General features: G+C 37.2%; 1 protein-coding gene across 2 annotated transcripts in view; it reads right to left on the reverse strand.

The window, feature by feature from the left end:
* Positions 1-1,433: 1,433 nt before the first annotated feature.
* Positions 1,434-14,284, reverse strand: part of PPP3R1 (protein phosphatase 3 regulatory subunit B, alpha) — a 38,882-nt gene continuing 26,031 nt past the window's right edge. For both annotated transcript variants that reach the window (XM_041404137.1, XM_041404139.1), the window contains exons 3-6: positions 7,347-7,523; positions 5,881-5,940; positions 4,985-5,169; positions 1,434-3,595 (exon numbers count right to left, since the gene is read on the reverse strand). In XM_041404137.1, the coding sequence (XP_041260071.1) occupies positions 3,548-3,595; positions 4,985-5,169; positions 5,881-5,940; positions 7,347-7,523 (470 nt within the window). In that variant the 3' untranslated portion in view covers positions 1,434-3,547. The remainder of the gene's footprint in view (positions 3,596-4,984; positions 5,170-5,880; positions 5,941-7,346; positions 7,524-14,284) is intronic.

The following is a 14,284-nucleotide window of genomic DNA, read 5'->3' on the forward strand; positions in this document are numbered from 1 at the left end:
TATCAAAAGTCCATGATTTTATTTGAACAGCCTCAAAGAAAAACCTGCTTCATTACGGATTTCCTGAATATCAAACTTAAGAGGCTACTTCTTCAGAAAGCCTTGGTGTTTGATGTTTTGAGCCTAAAGGAATTGGCAGAGCTAAGCATTTATAAGCACACATCATGGTTTAGTATCTTCCTGAAAGGAGTCAGCTGGAATGCAGAGTTCAATGGTGGGCTGTCCACTGAGTCTGTGCTGCTGCTGGAACAATGCATCACATGAAAAGAGTAAGATGAAGGGGTAAATAACATATTTGAACTGAATCCTGAATCTGCACACGTATAGATTTCTTAATTCCTAAAAATGTTCTGTAAGGACAGCCTAGTGAAGCCAAGAGCCACCAGGTGATGTACTTTCCAGTGTACCAAAACACCAGTGTACCAAAACACCTGTGTCTCCTTAAAATGTTATGTAAGTAGCATAATGCAACAAAAGTAGGGGGAGAAATTAGAGTGCCCAGTCCCAGCATGACTTAATAATGGACACTCTTCTCCTAAACCTGCCAGGCCATCTTCTGCAAAATGTCTTTCAAAATAAATCAGATCAGGTTTGGGAGTGAAAACAAACTGAAATATGATTATCAAACACACAAACAAATTGAGTAAGCATTTAGGTCAATGTCCAAGTTTCCAGAATAGTGCTTCACAGTATGGGATTATCACTACAGCCAAACTGACTGGAGCCTTCAGTTGTGAATAGATTTAAGACCTGCTGGAGTTACCTCAGCACACAGTTTAGCAGTCTGAGCGATGCAGGGGACAGTGTGTGCATTCTGAGCAGCTCCAGGCACACGTACCTGCTCACTACGTTTTCTGTTCCTTGGCTGCTTATGTCATTTATTTCAATTAGCTTGGAAGATAAAGGAGAGTGAGTCAAGAGCGCAAAAACGGATGTTTATCCTAAATTAGGTACATACTGACACTGACCCAAAGCAGCAGAAGGGAGAGGGCAGCACACACAAGGTCCAAACACCTGCACCCCAAAGAGCACAGCACAAGAGCTGCTGTGAAGGGCATACCTGTGCAAGGAGGACTGGTGTCAATATAAAGCTCAGACATTTCCTGAGACATGAACTGCCTTTTATTCTCTACCTACATTAATGTTAGGGGGGGTTGGTTTGTTTTTTAAAACCACTTTCCACAGGGATTTCAAATGAAGTATGTTATCCACTTGGAACGTTCAGCAAAGAGAACCAGATGTGCCATTAAACAACCTCAACATGTCTTGAAATGCTGAAATGAGCCCTGGACGTTTTCAGCAGACTACACCCTGTGGAGTTTTTCAGTAAATCTTAATAATCAAGGAGTGGACAAAAAATATGAACAAGTTTTCTTCAGAGCAAGGTGCAGAGCTGCTTTAAGGTGAACAGGAAAGGTGCTGAGCATGCCAGCTAAGGTTCAAATATTTTATTTTGTATTCATACAGTATGAAGGTTCTTATAGTTCCCACAATATATGATGTAGCATGCAGAGGAAAAACTAAACATTCAACATAAATCATTTTTCCCCACACAAACTGAAAAAAAACCTCATCCCTCCCCTTCCAGTCCCCCTAAGGAAATAACATTAGCACTAAATTCTATAATGCCAGCCAAGATATGCACAAGCAAGAAAAACTGAAAGCATTTGCTAAAATGTTTGTAACAAATACTTATGTACAAAAAATTCACAAAAGACTAATTCCCCCCCTGAAGCAGAGCACATGGCAGTTGACACTGGAACAGATACAACCACTGGCTGGGATTATAAACCACGTACTGATCCAGAAGAAGAAAAAAGTTACATGTAGTGGAGATTTTTGTTTTGAACATTAACATTTACCAAAGTTTGGCAACATTATCTTTTTAATTATGCAAATTATGTAAACAAGAGGAACATTTCAAATCGATCTACATGCAAAACTTCATGTCATGCAAGGACACTAAGCACCTGGATTTCTCTCTCACAGACAGAGCCCATGATGTGCAGCACTCAGTTGAAGGAACAGCTATGGCAGACAGGTGCTCGATTGAAGAGGTTCAGACAACCTGCACTTTCCACTGCTCATTATAAAACAATTTTTTTTTTAAATAGAAAAACTACTATACAGGAAAGATGTACTGTCCTAAAAAATCTAGCAAATGTTTTTCTTCCAGCCAATAGTACCACTGCAGAAAAGGGAAGGGATGATATAAAGTTGTAAAACATGGCTCGCTACTTTTATATCACACAAACAGATCAAGTTACCTTCCATTACAAATTATGATATGGACAAATCTAGAAAAGAAAAAAATTCTCCAGGAAAAGGACTGGAGAACTGCAAGAGGTATAAATTTAGATAGTGTGAAGTTTTCCTCCTCTATGGCATAGGTTAACAAGATTCCCCCCCTGTATGAATCATATATACATATATATATAAAATATTACCAGTTATTTAGCTACCTGTAGTATTTTTAAATGCAAGGGGGAAAACTATCATGGGTGAAACAACAGAATTTAAGTGGCAAGAATATTTTATAATCTAAGTACTGTATAAAATAAGTAGATGGGAATCCTGCACAGTTATGTTGATCCTAATTTCATTAAGCTAAGCACAAGAGAAAATCATATATGCATCTACCACCTTAAGCAGCTGTATCTAAATTGAACCCAGAACAGCAGAGTTGTCTTGGCTTCAGGACAGCTGTAGCTGCTCCCAATTCCTGGGTGACGGAATCTAACAGCCATCAAAGCATTCCGCAGTCACTATATGCACACGAGGACTAGTTCTTGGCAGTAGCATTAAACTATATTCTCATATTAAGTAGAACTGTACTAAGTTATTTAGCAAAGAGACACAGTCCCTGGTAATATATTAACAGGTATAAATAAACTTAGTCTCCCGTGTTACAAAAAAAAAGTAATTAAGGTGATTTAATAAGAAGCAATGCTTTGTCAGCCATTCAATATATAGAAACATCTGAACAGTCACAGGAAAAGGAAAAGAGTTGACCTAAGACCCAGTTAAAACTTTACATTCTTCTACTATATATATAAAACTGTGTGAAATAAAAGTAAGGATGTATATCCACATATTGAACTGTTAATATTCTGCTTGGCACTTTGTACTCTAGTTTTGTTTCTGAGTCAAGTATATTAAATTAAAGCCCACCTAGCTACTACATATAGAAAGCTACATATATATCTATATATAAATACACACACACATATATATATATAGATAGATATTTCCTTGTTATAAAAGATGAAGAAAAATAAATTAAAAAGCCAACCCCTTCCCTTTCTCCGCCACATTGATATGCTCTTTCCATCTTTGCTGTCCTTCAGACTTTAAAGTGCTACACTGAGTTATTGAGAGAATAAAAGTTCAATAACACTTAGTTGGCTTCATGAGGCTCATGTTGGAAAATGTGGCTTCACAGAGAAAAATACTTCCATTTAAATACACAGAGAGCATTGCTGGACGTCTGGAGCAGATCTTCAGAGATGGAGAAGAAAGCAAAAGTGTTGGGTGGTGCCCTACAGAGTCACACATCTACGACCATCTTTTTGTGGATATCTAGGCCTCCTACAACCTGGGAGAAAAATAAGGTTCAGAAAGATGAGAAATGAAAATTAGCAAAGTGCAAAGAAAACATTCAATAGATGCACTGCGGTCAATCATAAAGACAGTATTTCCCTGGCCTCTCCAAACTGATTTACATTTTACAAGTACTGTGAGAGATGAAATTAATTATGTACAAACCAAGGTAGTTCAGTACAATTAGCACAATTTACACACTCAAGGGCCTGAAAACCAGTGCAAATAACACCATTCTGGCATTCCTCTCCATCTCATACTATGACCTTGTAGTATGTTTGTGCATGTTAAATAAAATGGTGACTTCCGAAACACCCTGTAAAACTGGGAACCTTCCCAGGAAAAGGAAAGTACTTCAGAAACAGCAGCAGGATTTCTGACAGAACATACACCCAGGAAAGAATTACCAGTGTTCACAGGAAAAGGAAAGGTGCCATGTCAGAGGAACATTTTATAATGCAGGAACAAAATTCAAAGGCCAAATGGTATGTGCCAAAGACAACAAATTAAAAAGCATTTTTGTAGATACACGGCACCAGATTCAGAGAGGGTAAAATGCAAGAATGAAGAATAACATGTTGTAGAACTGAAAAGTGTCCTGCCATGAGGTCAACAAAAACTCAAGAAAATAAAAGTAAAGAAGAGGAAAATCCATCAGTAGCACACGGAAAGAAGCCTGGGCAAGAAGCCCAAAGACAAAAGAAGAGGCAACATCACATTTGATGGATGGCTGGAAGATGACAGCCCAGTACAAGAAATAAACAAGTAATGCAGTATTTAATCCAGGCATTTGCAGGCTGTAGCTCTAACTTCTTTGCAGACAAAATGTTTTTTACATGATGTCACAAAAATAATTAAACTTAAAAAAAAATCCCCAAAATGCAAACAATAGTACCTTTTCACTTTAGTAATTGGCAGCATGGCAGATTTCCACCACCCTCCCTCCCCCTCTTTTTTTTAGAACTCAAATATTTTTTTAAGTTGAACAAGTTATGTTTGAACTGAAGTTGTAAATTTGAAGATTAGGGGAAAAAAGCAATGCCCAAACCATGCTATCAAGTGTATCTTCCTTAATGTACCATTTAAAATCAATGAGTAAACACTCATTATTGCAACTTTCAAAGGATCAAGATTCAATGTGTCATCTACTTTTTTTGAGGAAAGAATTTAAAACTTGCTGTCAACTAATTAAACAAATATATCCCATGGGATGAAATCAACCCCTTCAAGTGTTAAATGCTACATTATAAGCATTCTGTTCAGTAAGCCTCTAAGTTCCTAAAAATGCATCTTTTAACTGTTTACTCTTTTTCCAGAGCAGCACTTGAGAGATATTTTTTTCTCTCTCTGTAAATGACTCAATTTTTCTTTAGAAGTTACTTACAGCACAAAATTCTTCAAAGGATATTCTTCCATCACCATCCTTATCTGCATTAATTATGGTTTTATCTACAATTTGCTGTAACTGAGTGTCTTTGAGATTGTTCCCAACCATCATCTTCAGCACCTGGAAGAGCTCTCCATTTGAGATATAGCCATCTTTGTCCATATCATAAATGCGAAATGCAACTGCAGAAGTAAAAAAAAAAAAAAAAAACCAACCATTTGATAGCAATTGTTGTTGAAAACAATATATACTCACTTTAGAAAACACCTGAAATTGTTCTAGCAGCAGCAGTAAAAGCATTCTGTGAACACCAAAAAAGAAAATCTTCCCCACAAGTAAAGCACCCAGCCAGCAAAAAAAATACAACCTTCCAGGAAACAGATGACTTAAAATCCCATCTGGTTACTTTGCTGCAAACAACTTGGCGTCAAGACTGAATTTATTTTTAAATATTTCAGTCTTAGTTATTGGAAGCTACATCCGTAACTGAACTCTTCTACTCATAAAGCTAGAGTCTGGAGATGCAGTTCTGAAACAAGAATTTAATGCTTTCCCTACTGTAAGAGCAAATAATTCAGTATTATTCTCAGGCCCTCTAAGTTTACAGAACTATATAGCAAGCCATTCTTAAATGAATTTAGTTTCTATAAAAAAACAGAAAGCAACTGAAATTCTTCAGAAATCAACCAACCTCCTCCAACCTTCCCTGCAGAAAAAAGTGCTAACAATCTTCACAACAAATAAAGGACAAAATGTGCAAAAAGCTTACAATCTACTTTCATTATTTTCCTCTCTTTACAACAATTTGAATTTGCAAATTTCTTAATCTTAACCTACAAAAGTGTATTTTTGAGGATGAGAAAATTTTTGTTAAGGAAAATCAAAATACTTACACCTCAACTTCTGTTCTTTATCTCCTTTGACACTGAACTGGGAGACTCCTTCTATAAATTCTAAACAATGCAAGGAAAACATGTATAACAAAGCACATTTTTTAATAAACAAAGAAGTCAACATTCAGAAAATTTTAGAAATTGTAAAAGCTGTCTAGTCTTTAAAATATTGCCTACCTTGTGACACCTAAATGTCTGTGTAGTTTAATATTTAATGTTCTTCAGTGGGAGGAACCCCAAATCCAATGCAGCATCACTAAACAGACTATGTCACACCAGAATTTAAGTAATTTTGTTTTGGACCTTCACAAGACCTTGACAGAAAACTCTAAGATCTTTACTAAAGCTACTCCAGTTGAGATTCTAATTGTACAACTCCTCTCAATACTGGTTTCTCAATGTAAAGAATTACACTGAAACTGAAAACTGCTTTTGAAGAAATACTATAATAATATTTTTCTATAAAAGAAAATTGTTTTTGCCAACTTCCTGTTTCCTTCCAAGAGGAACAACTCCTGATGTATTAATCACAGCTCAATGTCACAGACAACATGATGATCATTGCTCATGACTATCTATTTTTTACAAGGGAATTTTGAATAGTTCCATGCAACAATTACTGCTTCTGATCAAAACTCAACATTCTGGTTATACTGTAGCTATCCCTATAGACATTTAATGGGCTTTGCCGAGGTTACCAATTCTTGCATATTAATATCTTATTTAAAGTGTCAGTCTGTCAGTATAATAAGATTTAAGTACTTTCTCCAATTAAAAAAAAAATGCAAGAGTAACCTTCTCTAGTCATAAGAAATACTAAGTTTTACCTTGAACAGAAGTTACAAACATTATAATTTCAGACACTGTTTTAAGATGAACTAGTGAGAAAGATTTTAATCATGGCCCTTTTAATCATGAATATTTAAAATTTATCTAAAATTTTGAGAAATGTACTAAATCAAATCTTCTGTGTTGTTTGGATTTTCTTTTTTTTTTGTTTCAAGTGTCAATCTAAGATCTACCTAAAAATAACCCCATAAAAGAAGTATCAAGAGAAAAACCTGGGCTCCTTCCTATTTTCTAAATACTTGAAAGAAGAGATTTCATTTGGACAAATACAACTTATGCAGAAACACACCACTTAGCCTACCACACTTTCTTCAGTCTCTCCTCAGCATCAAAATTAAGAGTCTAAATTGGTATACTTTAAGAGATATTTAATGAGTAGTCCTCAGCCAGCCAGACCTTAAAAGCTACTACTAAACAATCTGGTCTTTTAACCATTTCACTCAGAAGTGCCCTAATACAGAGAAACTAGTTTTACCGGTATTTAGTTCCACTAGGATTTAGCACCTTATTTTAACACGTCTTCTTCACCTCTCCTCTCTTAGATGAAGAAAAACTGGAATTCTAAAACTCTAGGAATTCTGAAGTACCACCACCTGTCACAGAACACTGTGCCTTACCTTTAAAATCCACTTCTCCATTGCCATCTGTGTCAAATATATCTATTACTCGCTGTACTAACGGGTTCTGTTGCAATTCAGGTAAAGACATGAACTCTTCCACGCTCAGAGAACCAGAGTTGTCCAAATCAAGCTTCTTAAATCTCTTTCCTAGTCTTTTTATCTCATCAGCATCAACTGAAATGAAAAACAACCCCAGACTTATTCTCAGAAAGGCTTCAGTAAACCCTTTGCAGTTAAACACAAGGCACATTTCATTGCTTTCCTACAAATTTTTCTCCTACTTTATTTTAACTATTAAACACCTATATAGATAACATGAAATTCTGAAGACAAACACAATTTTATTTTAAATAAGACTTACCTTTTTTCCTCCCTGCACCTGCCATAATACAGTTATTAGCCTTGTGACTCACTGAATACCACATGCTGACACAACATTTTGAAGGATTGAGGATGCTTAGCTAGTTCTTAGTCAGCTCTTACAAATACCAGATATGAAGAATCTGAGGAAGAGACCAAGTGTTCTCTGAAGGAGACAGCATTATGTTTACACTGGACTAACATAATATGCCAGAGAGACAATTATATTCACCTTATTCGCAAAACTAGTGCTTCTTCAGCACAGCCAACACGAGATCTCCTGGGATATAAGTCAAGGTAAGCAGGTTAACAGTCTTACTGGTAAACAGTTATCTCTCACCTACTCAAAACATCCCTCTGACAGGCCTAAGGTCATTTTTCCACTCCATCTCAGACAGGTACACCTGTAGCCACAACTTGCACACAGCTTTTTATTTGTCAGAGAAATTAAAGTGAATTCAGGTTCTGCAGCACCTCTTCATCTGATGTGTTCAAATTTATAAGGAATCTCAATTAAAGCATATACCTAGTACCCCATTTTACACATCTGATTATGCCAAGAATAGACTAAACCTGTGAATCCATAAAAACAAAAGCAATCATGTACTGGGCAACTGCTGAAAAGCTTGAAAAATTTCTCCATAACAACCTGAAAACATCCTGTCAGCAGCCTCATTTATGAGATCCGAGTCTGTTCACATGTTGCTCACCCTTTTTAGCTACAAAGGAGCAACTGAGGTTCTTAGGAAGCCTAGAAGGAGCCCAGCACAGAGCAAACCACAGCAAACATTCCTTGCAGAACCTAAGGCTGCAAACTCTCCCTACCAACCCTCTCCTTAACATGAGCAATATTTCTAAGCTCCATTTAGCACTGTGTTTGCTCCAACAGTAACAGAAATTGCGTAATATCTTCTACAAGGCACATACCTTCACATTACATCAGTACCTTCTTAGGCTTTTGTAAAAGTGCAGCATAAAATCGAATAGCTATGAGTCTTTCCAATACATAAGGTCAGCCAACCTGCAGAGCTTGATGTTTAGAAATTGTAACCAACTCAAAAGACCTGATCATCTACCAACAGTAACCAACTGCCACTTCAGTTCCTTGATATCCCTGTCTAAAAACCAGTGAGACGCAAATAGAGAGTCCTCAGGACTGTACTGTTTCACAATGAAAGAGAGCCTGACAGAAGTCCAAAGGCACAAGATGATTTTCTGACATTTTGCAGTTTCAGTTACTGCTTGCAACTGCAGAGGCTAAGGGCAAAAACCAGTCTGCAGTCCCAGAAAAATCTTCTCTTTGCTGTGCCAGAAAGTGACAGACCCGATTCTGCCTCTAGGGCTACAAAAGTGAGACTGAACATGATTCGCTTTCCTTGGTTTCTAATAAGTAGTGTGGTATTTCACATAATTAACCTCTCAACTGCACTGAAATATTCTTTTTACCCTAAGTTTGAGCAGAATCCTTGGCCACAACTGGAGGTGTGCCCTGAACAGTACAACAGCACAGCAGTGGCAGCAGCACATTGCACAGCTACCCACGAACCCCTCCAGATGACACAGGAGACAGAGCACCATACAGTAACCTGGATGTAGATCATCATCACGGGACTAGAAGAACACAGTGTTAAAGAGGAATGGCAAAGCAGAGCTCCATGGGCAACATTACGAGTTCCATCAGCACAAAATGCTGCTTCTCACCAATACACTGAAAGGTATTTGCCAGCTTTTGCTTCTGCGCACAGAAACTCTTTTGCTTCTACTCATCCTCACTCCCAGTCCTGAAAATTACGGGGCCCAGCCCATTTTAATGCAGACAGCACCTTGGCAAGCTGCAAATGTGGGAACTTCATTTTAGTGCATGCTCTACTTGCAACTCCCATAGAAAGAGTTCACACCCTCAAAAAAGCCTCACAGCACAAGCATTTGAAAAAGCATAGAAATGTTAAGGGTGACTTACCACACTACCTATGTAAGCACATTTCCCCTTGTAAAATAAGTACAGGAATCAACATAATTTATACCTGTATTACTTCACTTTAAAACAACTAAACAGCAAACTAATTATATTGTCTATGGCGTATATAATGCACTGTCAGCTTCTTACCAGATCAGTGGAATCACACTCTCAGTATTAATAGAAAGACTAATCTTTCCATTTTGGTCAGTTCTAAAGCCTCCCAAACAACCTGAAAAACTTCATAGTTCTCCAGCTTCACAAAATCACAGTGGAGAAAAATTATAAGAAGCATTAACATGGCTGGATCTCTTCTCCCTTGCCACAAAAACTAATGAGTTAATGAACTGCAAGTTCTGTAACATTTCTAAGTAACATGTAAGGAACTCCCAAGTACCAAAACACAGCAATGACATTTTCACAAATTAGGATAGAAACACGGAGCTGCCTGAAGCAGGACTACAGACCTCTGATCATCAGGTAACACCATTTTCTCACAACCCAGAGGTCACATTAAAGAAAGTCTTATTTCATTACTTCAGCTCCATTTCCTGGTTTGGGAGCTCAAGTCCATGCCATTTTTCCTCACAAATATAAGAGCAAATATTGCAAGTGACACCCAGAGTTCTGTCAATGTTCTGCTATGAAGTGGAGTTAATTACCACATATACAAGTCACTCACTTGTATATGTGGTAATTAATACGTGGTAACTCACGGCTACATAGCTTAAATTGGCATAAGCTGGCACAAAAGACCAGACAAGACCGTCTCTGCCATTGCACAGACGTGCTAAGAAAACAAACTGTTGTCAGAAAGGTGTTTTATCAAGGAATTTCAACAAGCAATGCTGCTCTGCCATCACCTGCTGGGCACAAGAACCACTGTTGGATTAACTAGACGCACATCTGCAGTTAACAAGGTCCTTAAATTCCAAAACTAGCAAGTGTAAGAGAAGAATTTTTTTTTGTTTTGTTTTAAAGATGCTAGACAAAGAGGTCAAGATTATGGATGATAAAGGTAAGAATCAGATCACAGGAAGGGGAGGAGGTTGCAAAGGGATGTAAGAGTATTTCTCAACAATGTTCATGTTTTGCTGAACTGTAACAAAGCAACAGCTGCCGCAATTATGAAATTAAGGATATTTGAAAAATATTAATTACTCTTTCTCCACATATACACATGTCCCATTTCATAGTTCATAACAGCTCAACTTCAGTGCACAGTCCAGGTACAAATAACTGGCAGCAATTTCTACTGGAAATGGGATTAAAATTTCTCATTCCAAACCTTGAAACATTCAAGCAAGGCGTGTGCCTGCACTGGAGATCTGGAAGAAGTTCTTTTCTTAACAGGAGTCAAAACAAGTCAAAAAACAGTACTGAAAAAATCAGCATCTCTGCCAAAAGCTGACCAAATAGCAAACTCTTCCTCTGTTTTGTTTCTGGCAATTGATACAGCATGAATGACAGTACTTGGAGCAGGAAATAATGAAAAAGCGAAGTAAATGCAGGGGTAAGAAAATTGTCTTTAATAGTTCATCAGCATATAAACCTCTGTTCCTAATGAACATATGTGGAGAAACATGAGATCATGTTCATAACTGACTGTATGAGAATCTAATATCAGAATTTCATTATTTTTCCTTAAATATACTGCAGGCACCTCACCTACCATTAAATCCTTTCCACAAGCTGAATTTTAAAAAGCTTATACACTTGAAAAAAATTTGTATTTCAGTAGTATCTTTGTCTTCATAGAACAGCTTTAAGAAATAAGAATACAAATATAAAATAAGGGATGAATACATCATAGTATAATATGCCTTAGATTGGCATACCTTCTGTCAATTCTTCCTTCAGTTCACAGTCTTCCTTTCTGATGACTCTCCCTGCCTATGCTGAATTTACTTAAAAACTATGCAAGTCTTCTGGAGCTTAATGTTTGTTTCTTGGCTCTTCTTTGGATTTTTTAAAGGGAAACAGCATACATTTACGTATAACAGCAGATTTCAATAAAATCTTATTCATTTTTTGTTGACATTATCTCCCAGAATGCACATATACAACAGTTCCCATCTAAGATGGATGCTGCCCTATTTAACAATGCTTGTATTTTCCTTCTCCTTATCAACAGACTTTCTTAAAATTCCACACAGGTCTCACTGAAGAACAGAGCACTGAAATTAATTCTTAGTGGCTGAACAAAAAATATGACTTTGTGCCCACACAAACTCTCCAAAGTTCTGCTGGAAACACAAGGTACAAGATAATTCAGCTTAAGGGAAAGCTGAGCTGAAAGGACTGATGGTGGCAGTAGCAGACAGAATTTAAGACCAGCTCAGGAGACCAGGCCAAATAAAAACACTAGGAACTCCTAGGAAGTCCAAGTCCATAGTAGTGTAAAAAGGGTGATACCACCACTAAGGAAAATCAGGAGTGAGCTTTGTTTACACCGTCTGAGGCAGAGCTTGCCTGTGACTCATCACCACACTCCCAGCAACCCTGAGCATTCAGATCCAAATTAACCTTTTTTGTGCTGAGCTCCCCAGCTGACAGGGGGCTCTGTGCTTCCCATGCTTTCCAGCAGAACCAGACAGGATCCCCTCACCTTGGCACTGATGCCTGAGCTCACAAACTTACTAACTGGCTGGAAATAATAACTGCTAAGTGCTTTTCTTTAAAATGCTTTATTGGCAGCCCTGCACAAACACCAAATTCTGTACTGTTTCAAAACACTTGGAATTATTTATGTTTATTTCATAATCCATTCTGAATTTTGTTCCCCTTGTAATTAACATAAGGCAGGTGTTAAGTAGTTCTGGTACTAAGGATTTTTTTGTTAAAGAACTATCAGTACTTTCAAAAGACTCCTCTTCTAGCCAAGTATTAAAATTCTTAGGGCCAACACCTGCTTCATCTCTTGAATTCATCTGCATACATCTAAAAATATGATGAATCATGTTAAAATGCTTCCAAGAAACTACATGCAAATGCTTTGCCTCACTCCCATTTTAATGCAGGAGTCTTATCTCCCAGTTGCTCACTTTCTAATATGCTGATCCACACTGCTGAGTCCCTCACTTCTGCCCCTCAACACAGCAGTAGAGGATGATCCCTTAGATTTTAAAACAATTCTGTTTCAAACTGTTATGCATGTAACTGATGCTCAGATAAGACTGTAAAAACTATTCAAGTGGAAACTCAAAATGCTTTATTAGAAGCCAATTTCAGTGTGCTTTATGCTGAAAACAGTAATTTCAGGAAAAAAAAAATTATATTTTTTACAGTTAACATAAAGGTACATAGCTAACTTTTTATTAAACTGAGAGCCAAAAGTAAAGAATGCCCTAAAACTACAGATTTCTGAAATCCACTACATTCAGTGATGCTTTAACAGGATAATGCATATGCATTAAGAAGCAAGGTGCATCCATTGCTGCAGAGCACAGTATACACACCGGCATCTGCAAAGGGTACAGAGCTTAGAAAAGCTGTACATCTCTCAGCAATTAGGTGCTGAGCACTTCTGAAATCTAAATGTTTACCCCTGTATGTAAAAGGCTGGCTTTTCAGATACTCTTAGAATACTGGCTCAAAGATTTAACAAACAAAAGCCAGATCAGAGCATGGTCACAGAGAGCCCCATTTCCACAACTTTTCAAACATGAAATCATTATAGACAAGAATATTGCAAAGGTATTAGGAGAAAATTTGCAAATCAAACATGTTCTGAAATGAATTTGAAAAGTTTCCAGACTAATTTTCCCCCAGAAGAATGTATTGCAGAGTTCTCAAAATAAAACAGACCTTCAGCAAAACTTGCACCTCTACCTACAGCCTCATCTGATTCACGAATATAACGTTTCAGAGTAGCAACCACGTCAGCCATTTCAGTTTTGGAGATCAGATTTCAAAAAGATGATACCCTTGAGAACACATTCAACCACTCGTCTTGTATATGCTTACACACAGCTGGCCTAATCCTTTTCATGACTTCAGATGTGTCAATTACAATTTCCTAAGTTAGGAAAGAGATACTAGTCTTCTTATCCTAAAATCCAAACACTCTTTTGTAGAGTGTTTATATTAAAAATACTGTACTATAAACCATTCTTTACTCTATTACAAAATAGTCTTCTCCACATTTTTTTGCTAGAATAAAATTTTCTTATGGACAATTTGACAGATTCTACTGACATCAAATTTTCACCACGGAAAGCAATGGTAGGTTTTCATTAATTTCTGGCACAGTACAGCTGAGAAAGAAAACCAAACCACTTTAAGGAATCCAACAACACTAATTCACCCACTCAGAAGAACTAAGGTTCTAAAATGAGAGGTTAAAAGAATATGCTAGACTATCTAATGGTGTACATCCTCTCTGTGGTATCCTGAATTTGCTTCATGTAACTGCCTACTTTAACAAAAAAATCATTCTTATGAGACACCAAAGTAGGAACTGTAGCACCAAGCAGAGGTAATGACCCAATGCCTCCATGCAAACAGCACTAATACATTATTACTAACTGGCAATCTCCAAAAAGGTGAAAATTCAAAATCCGTATGTCCTAGATTGCAGGGCAATGTGTGTATTCTATTTGCCATCTGTTAGAGGTGT

Source organism: Onychostruthus taczanowskii, unplaced genomic scaffold, assembly GCF_017590055.1.
Source record: "Onychostruthus taczanowskii isolate IOZ18803 unplaced genomic scaffold, ASM1759005v1 scaffold21, whole genome shotgun sequence".
Taxonomy (NCBI): domain Eukaryota; kingdom Metazoa; phylum Chordata; class Aves; order Passeriformes; family Passeridae; genus Onychostruthus; species Onychostruthus taczanowskii.